General features: G+C 42.1%; 1 protein-coding gene across 1 annotated transcript in view; it reads right to left on the bottom strand.

Annotated features, from left to right (window-relative positions):
* The window catches only part of IPO4 (importin 4), a 212,765-nt gene that overhangs the window by 118,515 nt on the left and 69,205 nt on the right, over positions 1-25,045 (bottom strand). Inside the window, exon 8 of the mRNA XM_075828866.1 lies at positions 9,346-9,447. Coding sequence (XP_075684981.1) covers positions 9,346-9,447 — 102 coding nt within the window. The remainder of the gene's footprint in view (positions 1-9,345; positions 9,448-25,045) is intronic.

The following is a 25,045-nucleotide window of genomic DNA, read 5'->3' as shown; positions in this document are numbered from 1 at the left end:
TTCGTTACGCAAAAAATAAGTCCTGGCACGGCTTTATTGATTGAAAAATAAAAACGTTCTGGCTCTTAGAATAAGGTAACACAAAAAGTGAATGATTGTTTACAAAACGTATTTTATTGTGCAAACGCCATAAGACATAAAAAAAAAACTATAAACATCTGGTATCACCGTAATCGTATCGCCCCGCAGAATAAAGTGAATATGTCATTTATAGCGCACGGTGCACGCAGTAAAAAAAAATAGAATAAAAAAACAATAGTAGAATTGCTGTTTTTTAGTCACCACGCCACCTAAAAATAGAATAAAAACTGATCAAAAAGTCGCATGCACCCCAAGAAAACTACAATGGATTCCTCAAGGGGTCTAGTTTCCAAATTGGGGTCACTTTTGGGGGGTTTCCAATGTTTTGGCACCACAAGATCTCTTCAAACCGGACATGGTGCCTAATAAAAAAAAGGGCTCAAAATCCACTAGGTGCTCCTTTGCTTCTGAGGCCGGTGCTTCAGTCCATTACCGCCCGAGGGCCACATGTGGGATATTTCGCAAGACTGCAGAATCTGGGCTATACATATTAAGTTGCGTTTCTCTGGTAAATCCTTTTGTGTTATAAAAAAAAATGGTATAAAGAGGATTTTCTGACAAAAAAAAAAAGTAAATTTCACCTCTACTTTGCTCTAAATTTCTGTGAAACACCTAAAGGGTTCATAAACTTTCTAAATGCTGTTGTGAATACTTTGAGGGGTCTAGTTTCTAAAATGGGGTATTTGATAGGGGTTTCTAATATATGGGCCCCTCAAAGCAACTTCAGAACTGAACTGGAACCTAAAAAAATAAATAAATGAGGCAATACTTCGCTTCTTACATTATACTGATAATGAGCCGTGCCCACCCCGAGCTGACCCCAGTTTTGACCGTTTGTATAAACGGAGACCCCTATTAGACCGTTTCAGTGCCCGGTTTTCCCAAGCATACACCCCCGAGAAGTGTATTTCTATTGAGGAGTCCCTGGTACATTTTAAAGGGAGGGTTCAATTCCGCCAGTACCTGTCGGGTAAGAGGGCAAGGTATGGCGTGAAGATGTATAAGCTGCGAGAGTGCATCAGGGTATACCTACAGATTTAGGATATATGAAGGAAAGGCCACCCCCAAACCAGACTGCATCCTGGACTACAATAGGTACATGGGAGGGATGGACTTGTCAAATCAAGTCCTGAAGCCCTACAGCGCCATGCGGTGTGGTATAAGAAGCTAGCCGGGCACATCATACAGATGGCTTTGTACAATGCGTACGTGCTACGTCGATGTGCAGGCCAGAGGGGAACTTTCCTGGAATTTCAAGATCTAATCTTTAGGGACCAGGAAGGGGGGGCACCCAGTACTTCTGGAGGCGAGGCCACACGCATCGTACCAGGGCAACACTTTCCAGGAGAAGTTCCCCAAACCGGTGGAAAGGGAAAGAGTCAAAAGAGGTGCAGAGTCTGCTATAAGAGGGGGATAAGGAAGAACACAATATACCAATGTGACACGTGTCCCGAAAAACCAGGGCTCTGTATAAAAGATTGTTTTAAAATGTATCATACATCCCTTGATTTTTAATTTACCCTGATGCACTCCGCACAGCTTACCCCCCTCATCTTTCCCTTCTGAGCCCTGCCGTATGCCCAGGCAGCTGATAACAGCCACATGTAGGGTATTGCCGTACCTAGGAGAACCCACATTACAATTTAAGGGGTGTATGTCTCCGGTGGCGCAATCTGGGCACAATATATTGGACACTGAAATGGCATATATATATATATATATATAAAATTGCAAATCTCACACTGCACCATCTGCTGCGCATTATCTTTTACACAGTACCTGTGGGGTCAAAATGCTCACTACACCTCTAGATGAATGTCTTAAGGGGTGTAGTTTTTAAAATGGGGTCACTTCTCGGGGGTTTCAACTGTACTGGTACCTCAGGGGCTTCTGCATACATGACTTAGCACCAGAAAAGCTCCAGTAGGCCAAATGGTGGTCCTTCCCTTCTAAGCCCTGCCGTGTGCCCAGGCAGCTGATAACAGCCACATGTAGGGTATTGCCGTACCCAGGAGAACCCACATTACAATTTAAGGGGTGTATATCTCCGGTGGCGCATGCTGGGCACACTATATCGGACACTGACATGCCATATATATATATAAAATTGCAAATCTCACTCTGCACCATCTGCTGCGCATTATCTTTTACACAGTACCTGTGGGGTCAAAATGCTCACTACACCTCTAGATGAATGTCTTAAGGGGTGTAGTTTTTAAAATGGGGTCACTTCTCGGGGGTTTCAACTCTACTGGTACCTGTGAAAAAACTGTGCGGTCAAAATGATAACAAAAACTATAAATGAATAAAAACTATAAATGAATTCCTTGAGGGGTGTAGTTTCCAAAATGGGGTCACTTCTGGTGGTTTTCCATTGCTTTGATACCTCTGGGGCTCTGCAAATGCGACATGGCACCCGAAAACCAATCCAGCAAAATCTGGACTCCAACAAACACATAGCGCTCCTTTCCTTCTGAGCCCTCCCATGAGCCCAAACGGCAGTTTATCACCACAAATGGGGTATTGCCGCACTAAGGACAAATTGGGCAACAAAATGGGGTATGTTGTTCCCTGTGAAAATAAGAAATTTTGATCAAAAATGACATCTTATTGGAAAAAATATCATTTTTTTCATTTCACAGCCCAATTCAAATAGGTGCTGTGAAAAAACTGTGCGGTCAAAATGATAACAAAAACCATAAATGAATTCCTTGAGGGGTGTAATTTCCAAAATGGGGTCACTTCTGGTGGGTTTCCATTGTTTTGATACCTCAACACCTCTTCAAACCTGGCATGCTGCCTAAAATATATTCTAATAAAAAAAAGAGGCCTCAAAATGCACTAGGTGCTTCTTTGCTTCTAGGGTTTGTGTTTTAGTCCACGAGCGTACTAGAGCCACATGTGGGACATTTCTAAAAACTGCAGAATCTGGACAATACATATTTAGTAGTATTTCTCTGGTAAAACCTTCTCTGTTAAAGAAAAAAATTGAATAAAATTGAAATTCAGCAGAAAAAATGAAATTTGCAAATTTCATTTCCACTTTGCTTTAATTCCTGTGAAATGCCTGAAGGGTTAAAAAACTTTCTATATGCTGTTTTGAATACTTTGAGGGGTCTAGTTTTTAAAATGGGGTGTTTTATGGGGGTTTCTAATACATAGGCCCCTCAAATCCACTTCAGAACTGAACTGGTACCTTCAAAAAAAGGCTTTTGAAATTTTCTTAAGAATATGAGAAATTGCTGTTTAGGTTCTAAGCCTTGTAACGTCCAAGAAAAATAAAATAATGTTCAAAAAACGATGCCAATCTAAAGTAGACATATGGGAAATGTGAACTAGTAACTATTTTGGGTGGTATAACCGTCTGTTTTTCAAGCAGATGCATTTAAATTCTGAAAAATGCTATTTTTTGTAAATTTTCTCTACATTTTGCAATTTTTCACAAATAAAGACTGAATATATCGACCAAATTTTACCACGAACATGAAGTCCAATGTGTCACGAGAAAACAATCTCAGAATCGCTTGGATAGGTTTAAGCATTCCGACGTTATTACCACATAAAGTGAAATATGTCAGATTTGAAAAATGGGCTCTGAGCCTTAAGGCCCAAACTAGGCTGCGTCCTTAAGGGGTTAAAAAAAAAAAAAAAAAAAAAAAAGGTAGGAGCCTTGTCCCCCTAATAAACTGTACGAGAAAAGGATTTCACGATGAGTACTCAAAAAATCCTCTATTCTCATTCGTCTTATTGGGGGATACCAATTAGGCATCCCAAAGCAGTCCATATGGGTGGGAACCGAAGAAGGACATAAGTATCCACTTCACAGATGCCTGCAATATCTTGCGACCAAGGGCAGCATCTGCGGAAGCAAAAGTATGCACCATGTACAATTTGGTAAATGTTTGCAGTGACGACTAGGTAGACGCTTAAGCTGCAGTGCAGTAGCCTGGTGGCGCACAGCCGATTAAGCATCAACCTCCCTAGTGGAATGGGCAGTAATCCGGAACAGGGCTTCCTTCTCCTTGACCCAGTAGACCTTGTGAATGGTCAACCATAAAACCCTTTCTATGACCATCCAGAACCATGAACAGGGAGTCTGATTTGCTGAAAAAGGAAGTGTGCGAGAGGTAGAACCGCGAGGCAGGGACAACATCCAAATTGTGAAAAGTGTGTTCCTTGAGAAGCAGTGGAGATGGGCAGGAAGACAGCAACGGTTATTCTCGTTAAAGTGGAAAGAGAAACCACCTTTGGCAGAAAAGAATGCACAGTACAGAGCACTGTATTATCCTGGTGGAAAGTTAAAAGGGGTTATCTAGATTCCTAAAAATGTTTACTAATGGCTGCAAATGAGATGAATTAAAAAACAAGAAATACCCACCCATGCTTTCCCCCGGAGATCCAGCGCTGATGCTCCAGTGGCACACCAGGTGATTGTTTACATACAGGCAGCATGTGACCGCCGGAGCTAGTCAGAGGGCTCAGCGGTCATGTGTTGTATTTGTATTTCTAGCATTATGCCAGAAATATGATTAGTCACCACTGAGCCCTCCAATTGTCTGCAATGGTCACATGCTCGATGCATGTAAACAATCAACGCTAGTGCTGCCGGAGCGTCAGCAGACTCCCTGATTTAGGGTGAATAGTTTCTATGGAGGAAGGTACACCTGAGCCGACTCTGTATCAAACACAAGCCTCTGAAAAGGAGTCAGACTTTGACTGGTTCACAATCCATTCAAAGAAAGCCAGGGTATCCAGAGTGATTTGTAGACGAGCCAGATTGTCCTACTGGGATGGGGACTTGATGGGTATATCGTCCAGATAGGAGACAACTGAAATCCCCCTGGAATGAAGAAATGGAATCACCACTGATAGAATTTTGGTGAAAACCTGCAAGGACGAGGATAGGTCGAATGGAAACGTCACAAACTGTTACAGGGAGAACAGCAAAGCGCAGAAACTGCTAGTGGGATGGGCAAAAATACACATCCCTGATGTGCACTCAGGAGAGGAAGTCCCTCCCTCTTCCATGGACGCAAAAAAAAAAAAAAAAAAAACAGACCGGAAGGACTCGATGTGAAAATGATAATGTAAAAACATTCAAACGTTTGAGGTAGAGGATGGGACTGATCCGTCCGAACTGGAAACGACAAAAAGATTAGATAAAAATCCTTGGAACTCGGATAATGACTCCTTGAGTCTATTGCCTGTAAAAAGCCTGCCCTGGCAGGTGATGGAGAAAGCGTGAACTGGAAGAACCTGTCAGGTTAAAGGTGCACAAATTTGATCTTGTACCTCCCCCCCTGAGAACTTCACGCACCCGGGCGAGATATGAGAAAGACAGACTTCCTTAAATAGTAGAAGTCTGCACCCACCCAAAAAACAATTCTAGTGCCAACAGTAGCAGCTCCTTGCAAGAGGTATTTTGTGCCATGTCCCCGGCATGTATATGAGAAGCAAGGAGCAGGAGAAGAGGACCCGTCCCTTCTCTCTATAGCAATTGGTTGCCGGCGGTCACATAGCAGCTGTGTGCCAATCACTCACTAGAAGCAGTAGCGCCCCCTACAGGGACCCTGGAAAATGGCAGCCCTTGATAAATAATAGCAGCCGGGAGACCTGGGACATATGGAGACTGTATCCTAGTCAGAGATACCTAGAAGAGGAGCCTCGCGCGCGTATGTAGTGGAGCTAGGAGGAAAAAGTGTCGCCCTACGATGGAGTGCCGTAAAAGAAAGGGTGCACCAGAAATGCGCTTGAAAAGCGCCAGGTGCACGGAAAGGGCCCACTTGCTGCTTGGGGGGAATGTAATACTCACCTGTTCTGAAATCAAGTTAAATTTCCCCCCAAATATGTAAGACCAGCAGGGAAGCCCCTTCCGTGTGCCAGGTGATGTGGGGCACTGGTGGTGAGCAAAGGGAAATGACCCTTAGGATGGTGGGCGACAGCGGAGCTTGCACTTCTATCTTCAGTGTGGCAGGGGGACAACAGTGAATAGAAACACCGAGCGCCAGACAGAAATTGGGGAAAGTAGTGGGACAGCATCATGCTTGTTTCTAGGCTAGAAGAAAAAAAAGAGAGGAAAAAAAAAACATTTAATAAAAAAAAATAACAGCCAGCCTGCTGTACAAGCAGGGGTGTCTGCCTCCTCCTACAGGGAGTGGCTGTATAACACTTTTTTATTCTTATTGTCACGCCTGCTAGTGGCAGCAGAATATACCCACAGTCTGTGTCACCCAATGAGACAAATGAAAAAATCCCAGTCTCTAGATGTGCTAAGCTAATAGAGACATACATCATCAGGAGACTTGCATCTGTAATTGCTGCAAAAGGTGGCTCCAAAAAGTATTGACCTTAAGACTGGATTCACACGAGGTCATTATGTCCGTAATTGACGGACGTATTTCGGCCGCAAGTCCCGGACCGAACACAGTGCAGGGAGCCGGGCTCCTAGCATCATAGTTATGTACAATGCTAGGAGTCCCTGCCTCGCTGCCGGACAACTGTCCCGTACTGTAATCATGTTTTCAGTACGGGACAGTTGTCCGGCAGCGAGGCAGGGACTCCTAGCGTCGTACATAAGTATGATGCTAGGAGCCCGGCTCCCTGCACTGTGTTCGGTCCGGGACTTGCGGCCGAAATACGTCCGTCAATTACGGACGTAATGACCTCATGTGAATCCAGCCTAAGAGGGTGAATACTTACGCACATTAAAGTTCTTTGTCTTCATTATTGCTTGTGACCCAGATAAAAAATATTTAGCAAATTAAAAAGTGGTAGGCATGCTGTGTAAATCAAATTATACAAATCCCCCAAAAATCTATTTAATTCAAGGTAGTAATGAACAAAAACAAACAGGTAAAACAGGAAAAACACAGGGGGGGGGGAGGGGGGGACACAAGGCACTTATCTACTTTATCCCTAATAAATACATAGTTTCACAATGCAATAATAAAGTGAGCTTTCAAGATCATAAGGGGAGATTTTACTTTTAGGCCCCGTGCATACGGCCGTGCCTGTAATCATGGTCCGTGATTACAGGTATAGCCGGCCGCATTTGCGGGCCGTGCCCCCATTATAAAGTATGGTCCGTAAAATCAAAAACATAGGACATGTCCTATTTTTTACGGATGCTTCCTACAGCCCGGACATCCTTCCTGTAAATATACGGGAAGGTGTCCGTGCGCCATAGAAATTAATTGAACCATATTTTGATCCACAATTACGGACCATAATTGCGCACCAAAATTACGGTTGTGTGCATGGGGCCTTAACAAGTAGTGCAAAAAGACAAATGGCTACAATTTGAAGAAAAATAAAAAATAAATAAAAGAGTAAGAAATAAAATTTACACGCCTCAACATTGAAATTGCAACACCAAGAAGGGCAAGCCGTAAGGTTATGCCAATCGAGGAAGTAGCAGGTATCGCAAAGATCTGAAAATGATAAAATTTTCAAATACCTAGCTCCAATCTGTGGCATGTGGAACGGGCATAAAATCCAGATTGAAAGCAAAGTTTTTTAGCAACATGAAACCTCAAAAAACGGATACTGTGGTGTGGGATGATTGTGTGATGCCTCCTGTTCATCAACGTGCCAGTTAACGCCATTTGTCGCAAACGGAGAGGGACAGAATACTTGAACTGTGAGACCTTGGTTTATCACTCCGGCAGATCGCTACGCGCCTAGGCCAAGATGTCAGTACTGTTCAATGTTGCGTATCCTTGAGGTTGGGAGAACAACAAGCGAGAATGACTGCAAGGGGTGCGCGGAGGAAAACTTCTGCAGGGACAGATCGTCTGATTGGAAGAACGGCGCGTAGTGATCCATTCTGTACTGCAAGTCAAATTGGATGTCACATCCCAAACCTAAGGCGGCAACCAGTGTCAACACAAACCATGAGAAGGCGTTTGCATGAAATGGGCTGAGCCAGATGTCCAGCTACAGGCATTCCATTGACCACACACCACCGCTCTGAAAGGCTATCATGGTGCACACCAAGACGGCAATGGAGGCTGGAACGGAGGTCTATCCTCTACAGCGATGAGTTCCGCTTTTGCCTCGGGCGCAGTGATAGCCGGAGATTGGTCTGGAGACCACATGGGCAACACCATGAAGAGGCCTTCAGAAGGGAAGGTCACACCGGTCCTACTCCCAGTATTATGGTGTGGGGTGGCATAATGTACGGTTGCTGGACCCCCCAACTCTTCATTTCAGGTACACGAACCGCTCGGCGTTACATTGATTTGGTCGTGGAACCAGTGGTACGGCCATTTCTATAAAGTGTCCCATAAGCATTTTTTTTTAGCAGGACAATGCCAGGCCGTATGTTGCTCATGCTACTGTGAGCAGCCTACGTGGCCTAAACGTGCTACCATGGCCTGCAGCTTCTCTGGACTTGACTCCCATCGAGCACATCTGGAACGTCATTGGTCGGCAATTGCAAAGGGAGCTGCCAGCAGCCAATCTTGAGGATTTGCGTGCCCAGATGCATTCAGCGAAGCATAACATTCCTCGGACAGCCATTAATAACCTCATTGATAGAATGGCAAGGCGTGTAAGTGCGTGTATTTCTGCATGTGGCGCTCATACTCGATACTGAATGATGTTTGAAATATTTTGTTTCCATTTTTTTTTATCATTTGCATATCATTAACATTTCTATTGATCCTGTGATTTCCACAATTCCAAAACTTTTCCTTCTCGGTATTGCAATATTAATGTTGAGAAGTGTATGCTGAAATAGCATTTTGTAGGATACTTGTAAAGTATATAAATACAAAACGCTGAAAAGAACATCCTCCTAAAATTTCCTTTTGCTTCAATAAACTTTGATAACCTGGCATCATCATGGATGTCTTAAAGAAAATTAACACTAGTTTTGCTCTTCTGAAGCCATAAGTGTATGGACGTGGAGGTTTACAATATTAAAACCTGCCTTTAACAATGACAAATGGAGTTTAGAAATTTAAAGAAACGAATTTCTACTGTTCTTGAGATCTCCTACATGGCTTCTCTAGGGCAAAGTCTCTATATGAGGAGAGTTGTGGGGGCAATGTGATTTGCATTGATACAGGAGGCACTCACCGACACCGTCATGAGGGCACTACAGATACCAATTTTATAAGGTTCTATTATGGGGCACTGACTGTGGCTGATAATGTTAAGGGCACAGAATGTGTCCAACAAGTGCACACGTTTTTGTCCTTGCGCAAATAACCACCTAATTCTGCATATGCTCCTGTTTGAAACAACAGGTTTATGACTTACCTCAAGACAGAAGTGGATAACATCTGACAGATAATGAACAATAACCAACACTTCACTTTCCATGAGTTCATCAAATACTTCCATTGCTTCACAAGCATGGACCTGAAAAAAAGTGGAAATGGAATTTATACAAGTGGTGAAGCTATCATGTCCATCGATGATAATGTTATCAGTTTTAAAATGGTAACCATAAACTGCTGGTTTAGGGATAAAAAATAAAGCTTCCCAGATCAGGTCCTGCTTTACTGGTATTCACACATGGGTTCTTTGGATTCTTTGAGGACAAACTTTACAACATTCTTTAATAACACTCGACCATAAAAACAGTATTTTTTCAGTTGCTCAGTTCAGTGGTTGCTGAGAGTTGCTTATAAACAAGTAGTAGTGCAGTGACATGGCAGCAAAAATCTGCTGCATAGCTGGAACATGTAAATGTATATAAAACATTCAACATTGAAAGAGGGTTGTTCATAACCTATAGATATGCAACACGTTTCTCAAGGAAAAAATCTCTTAATATAGCTAGATTACAAACCCACTCGTTCATCCATAGGAAAACCTTCCCATGACCTGGCCAGCAGGTGCTGGCTGCAACTCCTCCTCCTCACCGGGCTACTAGGATGTCACGTCAGAAGAAAAAGCAAACTGAATGGAGAGTGTGTACTGCAATATTATTATGTTGTATCGTATCAGGGAAGTAGTCTGTATTATACAGACTACTGTACTAGCCTGATTCTGTACCGTAGCCGAATCGTCGGTTGGGGTAGGGCCACCAGTCTTTGTCTGTATATGCTATATACAAAAGGATTATATGTTTATAGTATCACTGTAGCAGTCTGTGTATACTACAGAGTTATTCAAAAAGGATGGTGCAAAATTATAGCCTCAGTATTTATAACCGAGAGAACATAACACTAATTTATTAACATGAAAAGACACTATCCAAGTTTTATCTATACACAAAAAATGTTCAAAGTGATTTCCATTGGTGACACGAAGATGTCTAAACTGCAGTGTAGTTCTGTCCAGACCCGTGCCAGAATATCCTTGGATATGGACTCCACTGTTTCAGTGATGCGTTGTCTCAGGTTGTTCAGACCCTGTGGCTGGAGGGGAAGATGCACTGAGTCCTTGATGTAGCCCCACAGAAAGTCACAGGGTGGTAGATCTGGCGATTGCGGAGGCCAGCGGAAAATTAGTGAATCGTTGTTTTCGACACAGCCGATCCAATGTTTCGGTAGTTTCATTCAGGTATCGAGTTGCTTCAACCAAATCGAAATGCAGTTTCTATGTGAAGCACATTTAACAAATTTATTCTGAAAGTTTCACTGTACTGTCACAACAGACCCCGTTCTTGCAAATTCCAACACGCAAAACATCTGCTCATTTTTGAGGTGAAGGGGTTTAATTTTTTTTATATCCCCCCCAATACCACCAACCAGTCCCTGTTCCCCACACATCTCCCTGCTACTGCCTTGGTGCATACATCGCTAATCAGCATCTTTTTCTTTTCTTGGGGGGTTCAGTGGGAAGGGATTTTTGTCTTGGGACTCGGGTGTGCGTTTCATGAAATTTCTTATTTGCACCATCTCCTTGTATGCGGCCACTGAGTGCCGATTAGTGATCATTTTTTGACGCAGGTTTTTATTTTTACACCGCACCATCTCCCTGTGTGCATTCTCGTTCTGCTGAGTGTTGATTAGTGACGCACATCACTGATCATCATGTGTTCTCAATAGAGGCGCAGAAAGTTTTTTTTTATATATATATATATATATATATATATATATATATATATATATATATATATATATATATATATATATATTAACCCCTTAGTGTCTAAGCCTGTTTTGGCCTTAAAGGGAATGTGTTGCCAGAAAAACATGTTTTTTTTTTTTTTAAATTAAACATTTAGTGTGTGGGTGATTAAACATTGTTCAAATTTTTTTTATTTTTTTCACGAGTCAGGAAATATTATAAATTAATTCTAATTTAGAATATTTCCCATTTCTGGTCACTAGATGGAGCTATTCCCAAAATTGCAGCATTGCAAAAGTGGGTAAAAAGCCCTCGCTCTAGTGAGCTCTCAGCATCCCCCCCCTCCTTTATCCTGGCTAGTGCCAGGATAAATGAGGGGTTTGAACGGTGTAACCTCCTACACTGTGTGTCGCCATTTTTTGAGCTAACACACAGTGTAGTAGGTTTACATACAGTAGTAAACACACACAAACACGAACATACATTGAAATCTCTTACCTGCTCCTGCCGCCGCAGCTCCCTCCGGCCCGTCCGCTCCGTCTGCTGCCGCTGGTCCAAGTGCACAAGTCCGGAAGCCGCGACCGGAAGTAGTAATATTACTGTCCGGCCGCGACTTCCGGTCCACAGGAAAATGGCGCCGGACGGCGCCAATTTCAAATTGGACTGTGTGGGAGCGGCGCATGAGCAGTTCCCACACAGACGCCGTACACAGAAGTGAATGGGACGGGAGCCGTTCGCAGTCCCTATGGGACTGTGGCTGCCGTATTCCATGTCTGTATGTGTCGTTAATCGACACATACAGAAATGGAACAAAAAATGGCAGCCCCCATAGGGAAGAAAAAGTGTAAAAATAAGAAAAAGTAAAACACAAACACACAAATAAATATAAACGTTTTTAATAAAGCACTAACATCTTTAACATATAAAAAAATAATTTGTGATGACACTGTTCCTTTAAGGACCAGACCATTTTTTTCAAATCTGACATGTGGTAATTACTTTGAAATGCTTTTATTTTTTCAAGTGATTCCGGGATTGTTTTCTCGTGGCACATTGGACTTTAAGTTAGTGGTAAAATTTGGTTGACACATTCAGTGTTTATTTATGAAAAACATTAGCATTTTTTAAAATGTAAATGTATCTGCTTCTAAGACAGATAGTAATACCACACAAAATAGCTACTATTTCACATTTTCCATATGTCTACATTATGTTTGCATTGTTTTTTGAACGTCCTTTTATTTTTCTAGGACGTTACAAGGCTTAGAACTTGAGCAGCAATTTCTCATATTTCCAAGAAAATTTCAAAAGCCTTATTTTAGGGACCGGTTCCGTTCTGAATGGGTTTTGAGGGCCTTATATACTATAAACCCCTATAAATCACCACATTTTAAAACCGGAACCCCTCAAAGTATTCAAAACAGCATTTAGAAAGTTTCTTAACCCTTAAGCGTTTCACAAGAATTAAAGCAAATTAAAGGTGAAATTTACAAATGTAAATTTTATTTTGTTGCAGAAAATCAGTTTTAATCCATTTTTTTCTGTAACAGACGATTTTACCAGAGAAACGCTACTCAATATTTATTGCTCAGATTCTGAAGTTTTTAGAAATATCCCACATGTGGCCCTAGCGTGCTACTGGACGGAAACACAGGCCTCAGAAGCAAAGGAGCACCAAGTGGATATTGGGGCCATATTTTTATTAGAATATATTTTAAGCACCATGTCGGTTTGAAGAGGTCTTGTGGAGCCAAAACAAAGAAAACCCCCCAAAAAAGACACCATTTGGCAAACTACACCCCTCAAGGAATTTATTAAGAGGTATAGTGAGCATTTTGAGCCCACAGGTATTTTGCTGAATTTAGTGTAATTATGCTCTGAAAATGAAAATCTACGTTTTTTCTAATAAAATACAGTTTTATCTCAGATTTTTCCATTTTTACAATAGATAAAAGGAGAAAAAGAACCCCTACATTTGTAAAGCAAACTCTTCTGAGTACGGCAATACCGCATATGTGGTAATAAACTGCTGTTTGGACCCACGGCAGGGCTCAGAAGGGAAGGAGCGCCATTTGGCTTTTGGAGCTCAAATTTTGCTTGATTGTTTTTCAGGTGCCATGTTTCATTTGCAAAGCGAATGAGAGGCCAAAACAGTGGAAACCCCCCAAAAGTGACCCCATTTGGGAAACTACACCCCTCAAGAAATCTATCTAGGGGTATAGTGAGCATTTAGACCCCACAGGTCTTTTGCAGAATTTATTGGAATTAGGCCGTCAAAATGAAAATCTACATTTTGTTCCACTAAACTGTAGAATGTCTTCAATTTCACAAGGGATACTGGAGAAAAAGCACCCCAACATTTGTAAAGCAATTTCTCCCGATTACGGCAATACCCCACATGTGGTCATAAACTGCTGTTTGAACACATGGCAGGGCTCAGAATGGCAGGAGCGCTATTTGGCATGCAGATTTTGCTGTATTGGTTTTTGGCCACCATGTCGCATATGCAAAACCCCTGATGTACCAGAGTACAGTGGAAGCCCCAAGAAGTGACCCCATTTTGGAAACTGCACCCCTCAAGGCATTTATCATTTGCCTGGACAAGACAGGGCTCAGACGTGAAGAGCACCATGCTCATTTGAGGTATATTTTGGTGATTTTCACAGCATTAGCCCACAATTGCAGGGCCCTGTGGTCAAATAGTAAAACAAACCCCCAAGTAATGACCCCCATATTGGAAACTACACCCCTTAGAGCATTTTAAAGAGTGTAGTGAGCATTTTGACCCCACGGCCCTGTCTTACGTGACCAGAAGTAAGTAGTCGAATGGCCAGAAGCACGAACACCGCAACCGGAAGAGACGTTATGTGCGCTACACATGGAACGCACACTGGAGAAGCTGCAGGAAGGAGGGCATCCCCCTCTCTAGCTGGATGGAACACAGATGGGGAAACCGGAGCTGGCACCGGAGGTTTCGCTTTACCCCGGGGGGAGAGACCAGAAGCAGGATCAGCGATGCAAGAGTCCGCAGAATGGATCCTTACGGTGAAAATCCCTGCTTAACTCCCATAGAAAGTGCTACCAGGAGTAGCAGCAATCCTATTGCAGGCCCTAATCAGGACATGAAAAACACTGAGGATTGTGAGGTGGGGGGGCAGACTATTTAACCTCTTGCTGTTTCCTGTCCCTATTAGAGGCGGAGCCCCAACCTCTTGTGGTGTCCTCATGGAGGGTAAGTTGAGAATTACTAACTATAAGCTGAAAACTTCACGATTGCACAAGAGTGTGTGTCCTAAACAGTGCTAGGAGTATAAAAATACAAAATATAAAGTGCAAATGCAATACAAACCCATTATAATGGGAACGAAGTGTACTTTTACATTTTATGGCATTTTGAAGTTACATTGTATGTGTAAGAACCAGCAATAAGTAAATAGTATAAATGACCCAGTAGAGGCTGCAGTATGTGGTTCCTCCCCACGCATATCGCTGCCTCCATGTGCAGATATTTTGGGGGTTAAAGGTATGAACAAAGTATATATCCTATTTATATACACCATAATCAAATGTAATTCGAATAAACAAACATATTAAGAGAGGCTGCGGTGACCTCCTCCTGGACTCCGTAAGGATCAGCACTCAATGTGCTGTGAGTGACGTCTCGAACTTGCGACTGCGCAAACTCAGACACAGTGGCTGACACATGCACTGACACATGCACTAACACATGCACTAACGAATACCCCCTTGGAAAGAGTACAACTGCCAAAGTGGGGATGTAGCGCATGCGCAAATGGGTTACAGGTTACTATGGTTACGCAGAGAGGCGCAATGCCCAACTGCCAAATAGAAAATTAGCGCATTCGCAAACAAAATAGAAGTCGCTATATTTACAGGACGCTCAAGAGGAGGGCGCAGATTGCTGTAGTTACCGAACACCAGTGGCAGATAACAGTGAAAAAGAGCCAACACAGGAAACTGATCGACCTATAAAATAATGGCCAGAGCATAGAGCCAACCCCCTTTGTATCACATAGTTATACAAGTTCACATGCATTTTAAATCACCAATGCTCTTGCCGGGATTCCGCTCCTGGAGGAACCCCATACCATATATGATGCGCTTCCCGGGGAGACTCCAGCCCTGGGGAAGCTCCCCGAGGGTATACGTTTAACATATACCTTTGAATAATGCCATACATAGGCTTTGTTGTTGTAAAAGAAAACAAACAAAAAAAAAAACATACAGCGCAGTATACTTTTTTTTTTGCGGGATCCCTGAGGATAGAGTAGTGTAGTCTAGGGTCGTCATGTTACCAGAATTTGGACTTTAAAGAGGCTCTGTCACCAGATTTTGCAACCCCTATCTGCTATTGCAGCAGATAGGCGCTGCAATGTAGATTACAGTAACGTTTTTATTTTTAAAAAACGAGCATTTTTGGCCAAGTTATGACCATTTTTGTAGTTATGCAAATGAGGCTTGCAAAAGTCCAAGTGGGTGTGTTTAAAAGTAAAAGTCCAAGTGGGCGTGTATTAGGTGCGTACATCGGGGCGTTTTTAATACTTTTACTAGCTGGGCGCTCTGATGAGAAGTATCATCCACTTCTCTTCAGAACGCCCAGCTTCTGGCAGTGCAGACACAGCGTGTTCTCGAGAGATCACGCTGTGACGTCACTCACAGGTCCTGCATCGTGTCAGACGAGCGAGGACACCGGCACCAGAGGCTTCAGTTGATTCTGCAGCAGCATCGGCGTTAGCAGGTAAGTCGATGTAGCTACTTACCTGCAAACGCTGATGCTGCTGCAGAATCAACTGTAGCCTCTGGTGCCGGTGTCCTCGCTCGTCTGACACGATGCAGGACCTGTGAGTGACGTCACAGCGTGATCTCTCGAGAACACGCTGTGTCTGCACTGCCAGAAGCTGGGCGTTCTGAAGAGAAGTGGATGATACTTCTCATCAGAGCGCCCAGCTAGTAAAAGTATTAAAAACGCCCCGATGTACGCACCTAATACACACCCACTTGGACTTTTGCAAGCCTCATTTGCATAAATACAAAAATGGTCATAACTTGGCCAAAAATGCTCGTTTTTTTAAAATAAAAACGTTACTGTAATCTACATTGCAGCGCCTATCTGCTGCAATAGCAGATAGGGGTTGCAAAATCTGGTGACAGAGCCTCTTTAATACCGATGCGTCGTGTAGTACTGCGATTCTCGATACCAAAACGATACCTAAGGACAGAATCATTTTTTTTGTTTTTTTCCTCATTGCGTCCACCATCTAATTTTCCCTTTGAATGCCACGATCAGCTTTGATTGCGGCATTCTAGGGGATAGTGGCAGAAATCAGAGTTTTCTCTGATCACCGCAATTAGAGCAGGGCTTCGGCTGTGTATTACAGCCATTGCCCCGCTCCTGATTGCGCGGGCACACTTACTGTACCAGTGTGATCAGCATGATGTTATGCGGCCGGCACTGCACTAATGAGCGGCAGGCACCGAAGACAAAGAACATGGGGGAGTAGTGCATTGCGCACACATTGTTCTATGTCTTCAGGGCCGCTGCCGCCGGTCATTAGTGCATCACATCAGGCTAGTCATTAAATTCATATATTACAATACTAAGCCATGCGGGTGCATTAGTATCGAAATACATTAAAGAGGCTCTGTCACCACATTATAAGTGCCCTATCTCCTACATAAGGAGATCGGCGCTATAATGTAGGTGACCGTAATGCTTTTTATTTAGAAAAACTATCTATTTTAAACCACTTTATTAGCGATTTTTAGCTTTACGCTAATGAGTTTCTTAATGCCCAAGTGGGCGTGTTTTTACTTTCGACCAAATGGGCGTTGTACAGAGGAGTGTATGACGCTGACCAATCAGTGACCAGTCAGCGTCATACACTCCTCTCCATTCATTTACACAGCAGCATCGCGTTCTTACTAGAACACGATGTGCAGCCACATACACACACATTAACGTTAATCAAGTGTCCTGATAATGAATATACATGACCTCCAGCCTGGACGTCATGTGTATTCAGAATCCTGACACTTCTGAATCTTTTCTGTGAGATTCCAGCAAGCGACGCGTAATCTCGCGAGATTACGAGGTAAACGAGATTTTGTTTCCCTTGCTGGAAATCTCACAGAAAAGATTCAGAAGTGTCAGGATTCTGAATACACATGACGTCCAGGCTGGAGGTGATGTATATTCATTATAAGGACACTTGATTAACGTTAATGTCTGTGTATGTGGCTGCACATCGCGTTCTAGTAAGAACGCGATGCTGATGTAAATGAATGGAGTGCATGACGCTGATTGGTTAGCGCCATACACTCCTCTGTACAACGCCCACTTGGTCGAAAGTAAAAACACGCCCACTTGGGCATTAAGAAACTCATTAGCATAAACCAAAATCGCTAATAAAGTGGTAAAAATAGATTGTTTTTTTTAAATAAAAAGCATTACTGTCACCTACATTATAGCGCCCATCTCCTTATGTCTGAGATAGGGCACTTATAATGTGGTGACAGAGCCTCTTTAATACATGGTATTGAACCGTTTGAGGGTGAACAGCATCCAAATAGTGTCGATATTTAGATGCATCGTGCAACCCTAGCGTAGTCTACTGCACTATTGCATCCTCCAAAAAAGTTATACTAACATGTATAAGCCCAACGGAGGCCAAAAAGAAATTTTTTTGGTTTCAGTTGGGATAATGGAGTTCTAAAGACACATTTAGCGTGTACGTCGGGAGCTTTCAGATGTACACGCTAAATGTAGGGCTAAAACATGATGTGAGCTAGGCCTTATTAGTGTAACACCTGCCCCGATAAACCTGGGCTTGTGCAAAAAAGGACTACTTTAAAGCATACCACACATTTATGAATTATTAATTTTATTATTTATGTACCTTGTTATTATACCCCCCCTATAATACCCAGATGTAAGCTGTGTGGAGTACATATGCCCACACATCATAAATTGAAATACTAGTAAAACCCCAAACAAAACTACTATTATTATTATACCTTTAGATTCCCTAAGGGGTGTATTTTCCTCAATGGGGTCACTTTAGGGTGGGTTTCCAATGTTTTGTTCCCTCATGGGCTTTGCAAATGACATGGCACCCAAAAAACAATACAGCAAAATTTGCACGCCAAATAGCGCTCCTTCCCTTCTGAGCCCTGCTGTGCGCCCAAACAGTAGTTTACGAACACATATGGGGTATTTCCCTGCTCGGGAGTAAATTGCTTTACAAATGTGGGGGTGCTTTCTCTTATTTATGCCTTGTGGAAATATTTATTTTTATTTTTTTAGCTAAAACGACATTTTATTATAAAAAGAAAATTAGATTTTTATTTTCACAGCCTAATTCCAATAAAATCTGCAAAAAGCCTGTGGGATCAAAATGCCCACATGCAAATGTGACATTGCGTCCGCAAACCGTAACCGCTAAATTTAAACTCCAAAAGCCAAATGGCGCTTCTCTTCTTCTAAGCCATGCCATGTGTCCAAGCAGCAGTTTATGACCATGTGTATCTCCATACTCTGAAAAATTGCTTTACAAATTTGTGAGCGCTTTTACTCCTTTATTCCTTGTGGAAAGTTTTATTGGAAAAAAAAATGTGGATTTTCGTTTTCACGGCACAAGTCTAATAAATTCTGCAAAAAAATATGTGAAAATGTTCATTATACCCCTAGATGAAATCCTCGAAGGGTGGAGTTTCCCAATTAGTAGAAACCCCTTAAAAGTGACTTTGTTTTGGTTCCTCACGGGCATTGCAAATGTGACATGGCCCCCAAAAATAATTTCAGAAAAATTTAAGCTGCAAAAGTCAAATGAGGCTACTTCCGTTCTGAGCCCTGCTGTGTATCTAAACAGCAGTTTATGACCACATATGTGTTATTGCCATACTTGTAAAACATTTCTCTTCAAATGTTGGAGTAGTTTTTCTTCTTTATCAGTTGTAAAATTGGAAAAATTTGAGCTACAACTACATTTTATGTCCCGCACAAAACAAGCTCTCATACGGCTATGTCGACAAAGAAATAGAAAAGTTATGGCTTTTGGAAGGCAGGGAGGAAAAACCGAAAATAAAATACTCAAATTAGCCTGGTCTTTAAGGGGTCAATGCTATAAGCCTTCTAACGTCATGGAAGAATAAAAGGATTTTCAAAAAACAATGCCAACATAAAGTTGACTTATGGTAAATGTTAATAAATATCTATTTGGTGTGGTATTACCATCTGTAATACAAGGATGTGCACTCAAATTAAAAAAATAAAGATTCTCTAAATGTTGCCATTTTTCACTAATAAACACTGAATGTAACGACCATATTTTACCACTAACATAAAAAACAATGTGTCGCGTGAAGATTATCTCAGAATTGCTTGGCTAAGTAAAAACATTTTAAAGTTATTACCACATAAAGTGACGCATCAGATTTGAAACATGGCCTGTGTCCAAAACTGGCTGTGTCGCCAATTAATGATAAAAGTAAACAGGAAATATATTTGCCTCCACAGGTTGGTTTCCTGTTGATCTGTTTAATTTTCGGCTCGTAGAGTGGCTGAAGGGACGGAGCTTAACCGCTACGCGCACCAGAACGCAACTGTACGTCCTGGCGGGAAGTTTCTTTGCGCACCAGGGCATACAGTTACTGAGTCCTACCCGATGCACACTGTCGGTGACAGTATGCACTGGGAACCGAGAGCTCAGCCGGCTCCGACAGATGACACTCCACTGTTGCCGACCAGAAGTCCATCGCCGCTGATTTCGGCAATTAAACCCTTAAACACGGTGATCCATTTCCGCATTTAAGGGGTTTGTAAAAGATTGGCAACCAAATGCGATTGCGGGGGGTGCCGATGGTTGACATGGCAACCGGAGGCGAGACAATGGCCTCCGGGTCTGCCATACATGCAATGGCCTCCGGCTGGTCCGGATAGGCTACCTGTAAGTGTGAGCAGAGAATAGAATACACTATGTTGGTAGCGTAATGTATTATAGCAGCGATCAGTGCTGCAGGTCTTCAAGTCCCCTAGTGGGACAAAAAAAAAAAGGTAAAAAAAGTGTAAAAAAAAAAAAAAAGTGTCACAAAAAAGTGTCAAAAAAAAAGTACAAACAAAAGTACACATAGAAGTCTAAATAAAGCTGTAAACAAATGTGTAAAGAAAAATGTCAAAAAAAAGTGTTAAAAAAGTTATAAGCTAAAGGGGTTTTCCACCGTCTGACAAGGTGCGGGATGTGTATGAACACTGCATGGAAAGGTGCCTGCTTGTCTTTGCTGAAAAATACCTAAATTTGGAGATATTGTATCCACTTATTTTAGCGAACAACATGGAGGTGATTGATCACCAATATCCGGATAACCAGCGAGTGATTATATTACATTAGCCATAACTGGTCTTACATACCATGGATTTGAGCATAAACAAATGACAGCTTTTCTAATTGCCCACATGGATGAACACTGAGCAATTGCTCTTGAGGCGGCATGCTTGTGTACATATATACCTGCCAGAATATACATCCGACGGATGAGTATACAACCCACTTATATTACTCATCTACGTTGAAATGCTAGCGTGGTATCTACTTGAATCATCTACTCCTCAATCTACGGGGCATTGTTTCCACGCATAATCTATTAGGTTGACTAGGACCCTATACTAGGGTTAAGGGTCTCTTGCAAATCACCTGCATTAAGATTGTTACCACATGCATTTCCTTTCTGTGCTATAATAAAATTTTGTGGTCATTGACTTGTAGTTTCAGCCACGGTCGTCCAGTATTGAATTGCTGTCATACTGCATCTACACCGCGTTCCAGATTATTATGCAAATGTTATTTTTCGCTGATTTTCCTAAATAGTCAATGCAAATGACAGTCAGTATAATCTTCAAGCCATCAATCGTTGGAGTATAATGCGAATTTTATTGAACAAATCTCCTAATGATAACAAAACTCAAAATGCACTGTTTCAATTTAATATGCACAACAGAGATCAAAACATTTTAAAGGTTGTAAAGAGAACTAAAATGGTAATTTGTTGAATTTGCAGCATCAGGAGGTCATATTTACAGAAATCAAAAGCTCTTTCAATCAAAAAAACTTAGCAGGCCAAGTTACATGTTAACATAGGACCCCTTCTTTGATATCACCTTCACAATTCTTGCATCCATTGAATTTGTGAGTATTTGGACAGTTTCTGCTTGAATATCTTTGCGGGATGTCAGAATAGCCTCCCAGAGCTTCTGTTTTGATGTGAACTGCCTAACACCCTCATAGATATTTTGCTTGAGGATGCTCCAATGGTTCTCAATAGGGTTGAGGTCAGGGGAACATGGGGGCCACACCATGAGTTTCTCTCTTTTTATGCCCATAGCAGCCAATGAGACAGAGGTATTCTTTGCAGCATGAGATGGTGCATTGTCATGCAGGAAGATAATTTTGCTACGGAAGGCACGGTTCTTCTTTTTGTACCACGGAAGAAAGTGGTCAGTCATAAACTCTACGTACTTTGCAGAGGTCATTTTCACACCGTCAGAGACCCTAAAGGGGCCTACCAGCTCTCTCCCCATGATTCCACCCCAAAACATGACTCCACCACCTCCTTGCTGACGTCACAGCCTTGTTGGGACATGGTGGCCATTCACCAACCATCCACTACTCCATCCATCTGGACCATCCAGGGTTGCACGGCACTCATCAGTAAACAACACGGTTTTAAAATTAGTCTTCATGTATTTCTGAGCCCACTGCAACCGTTTCTGCTTGTGAGCATTGGGGTGGCCGAATAATGGCTTTATGCACACTTGCAAACCTCTGGAGGATCCTACACCTTGAGGTTCGCGGGACTCCAGAGGCACCAGCGGCTTCAAATACCCATTTGCTGCTTTGCAATGGCATTTTAGCAGCTGCTCTCCTAATCCTATTAATTTGTCTGGCAGAAACCTTCCTCATTATGCCTTTAGCTGAACAAAATCGTCTGTGCTCTCAATCAGCCACAAATCTTTTCACAGTACGATGATCACGCTTACGTTTTCTTGAAATATCTAATATTTTCATGTCTTGTCCAAGGTATTGCACTATTTCACGCTTTTCGGCAGCAGAGAGATCCTTTTTCTTTCCCATATTGCTTGAAACCTGTGGCCTGCTTAATAATGTGGAACGTCCTTCTTAAGTAGTTTTCCCTTGATTGGGCACATCTAGCAAACTAATTATCATAGGTGTCGGAGATTGATTACAATGATCCAAAGCGCCCTAAGACACAATACCATCCATGAGTTTAATTGAAAAACTAATAATTAAATGTTTATGACACTTAAATCCAATGTGCATAATAATTTGGAACACGGTGTATACATGCTCCTCTCCACTTGAACTGTGTTCAACTAGGCTGTCTTGTTTTGCCACATTTACCTTGTTCCCAGTCGGTTTTGTACTGTACTTAACTTGTATCCGTCTCCCGGCCGGGCGTGTGTTTGTATATTGCGATATAGGATCACCCTAGACACGATTTGTCTCTTTTATATTTTGAATGAATAAAGAATTATATATATGTTTTTAAACAATGAGTCGAGCTCCTTTTCATTACCAGGTTTATCCTTGTTTTTTTTTCTTTATATTCAATATCATGGTGGCACCATATTACTTATATTATACTCTTTTTTTTTTTTAAGCTGGAGACTTTTTACCCCCCCCCCCTTTTTTTCTATCCTCATAAATCACCCTATTTTAAAAACTGCACCCCTCAAAACAGCATTCAGAAAGTCTCTTAACCTTTTAGGCGTTTCCAAGGAATTAAAGTACAGTAAAAAATAGTGTAGTACCGTGTGAGCCAGAAACAATATGCAATGTTAAATACTTTTGTGTCAAAAAAGACAAAAGTATAGTAGGTATGATGCAGATGATAAAATTCCAGTCATAGACACAAGGCCTCAATCTAATACCTGGATTCATGAGCCACTACATGGACACACGTCACATCCCCCATCAGACTGACTCCAGATGCCTTAACTCCTAAGTCATCACCCCTATAACCTCAGTTTTATTGCCCCGGCTTATCTTAATGATATATTACTTCATGTACTAATTGTCTTCGTGTAACATCTAAATGTTGTGCTTTTTTTTCTCAGTCATTCATTTGTAAACTGCCTGAAGAAGGGGCCTCTGTGCTCTGAAAGCCGCATATAGAACTTTTATGGTTAGCCAATAAAGGTATCATACCTACTATACTTTCGTGTTTTTTGACACAAAAGTATTTAACATTTCATATTGTTTCTGGCTAACACGGTACTACACTATTTTTTACTGTACTTCGTGAAAATGGAGGATACTCCAATGTACCGAACACAGATGGATCCTAAAAACCTAATGAAGAAACTGGCACAACTGAATAGCGACATATTCATCCTAAAAATGAGAATCTTTTCCCCAAAGGCCTCACGATCAAGAATCCAACTGAATATACCTACAACACTCACTTTTCACAGAAACTTTGCTACAGATCATCTGAAAGACTGCAGAATCACTTTATTGGATTTTTTTACAAGAAGAAGAGAACCGTCCAAAATTAGAGTAATTCCCTAAGTGATACAATACGAGGACCTGAAGCAAGTCTAACCAAGCAAGTATTAACAGGTTCCCGACCGCTGGCCGTAAATATACGGCCAGCGGTCAGGGTCTCTAAAGTCCGGCGTATAGTATATATACGGCCGCACTTCAGAGACTGTGCACGCGCGATCGCGTGCACACAGCTCTATGCCCTGGCTGTTGCTAACAGCCATGGGCACTGGGCAGAATGTCAGTGGTCAATCTTTTGGCCCCTGAACATGTGATCGCTGTGACAACCAATCACAGCGATCACATGCATTTCTGCATAGAAAACAGTGTGCACGCGATCGCGTGCACACAGCCCTGTGCCCTCGCTGTTACCAACAGCTCTGGGCACTGGGCAGAGTATCAGGGACCATTCTGATGGTCCCTGAACATGTGGTCGCTGTGACAACCAATCACAGCAATCACATGCATTCCTGCTTATAAAACAGGTCCCTGATCTGATGGTCCCTGATCATGTGGTCGCTGTGAAAACCTATCACAGCGACCACATTTGTTTTATTTTGACTTTTCTGGCAGTAAATCTCCTGCCTCTTTTCTTCTCCTCAAACATTGTTTCAGTTTGAGAAGAAGAGACTCGGGAGAATTGCTGCCAGAAGATTACAGTTACAAAAAAATACAGTTACACTCTAAAACATTCTCTGTATAGATAGATTTCTATCTATCTATACAATCTATCTATCGATCTATCTTTTTTTCTATCTATCTACCTTTCTTTCTTTTATTCTATTAGAATAGGCAGGTAGGGAGTATATAATTATATATATATCCACATATATATAATATATATAGCAATAGCGGTTTATTTTTTTGTTAGCGGTAGTGTAGATATATATAGCAGTTAGTTTGTGTGTTTTATAAAAAAAAATAAAAAAATAAAAATTTGTTTAGTTAGTGTTAGTGTTAGTTACGTTATGGCGAGGAAGTTGTTTAGCGCCGAGGAGGCATACGCCATGCTGTGGTCTGAGTCGGAGACCGCATCAGAGATGGCGTCCGAGATGGAACCTGTTTTAGGTAGTGACGATGACAGCGTCACTTCAGGTTCATCTTCAGGGGACGTTGTCCCTGATGCAGTCGAAACTGCAGAACATGAAAGCGCAGGGCCAAGTAGCGCTGTAGCACGGGACAGCCTGGTCCCTTCAGTCCAGGCTCTTGTATGGGCACCTGCCCCATCTTTTGGGCCTAGAATCCACGGATTTACGGCCACTCCTGGCATAACCGTGGACAATACAAATTTTGTCCAAATGGATTACTTCCATTTATTTATAACGGACGACATCCTAAATCAGATTGTCCACGAAACAAAT

This window comes from Rhinoderma darwinii, chromosome 1 (genome assembly GCF_050947455.1).
Source record: "Rhinoderma darwinii isolate aRhiDar2 chromosome 1, aRhiDar2.hap1, whole genome shotgun sequence".
Taxonomy (NCBI): domain Eukaryota; kingdom Metazoa; phylum Chordata; class Amphibia; order Anura; family Rhinodermatidae; genus Rhinoderma; species Rhinoderma darwinii.
The sequence above is the reverse complement of the archived record's forward strand: the minus strand, read 5'-3'. Positions and strand labels throughout refer to the sequence as shown.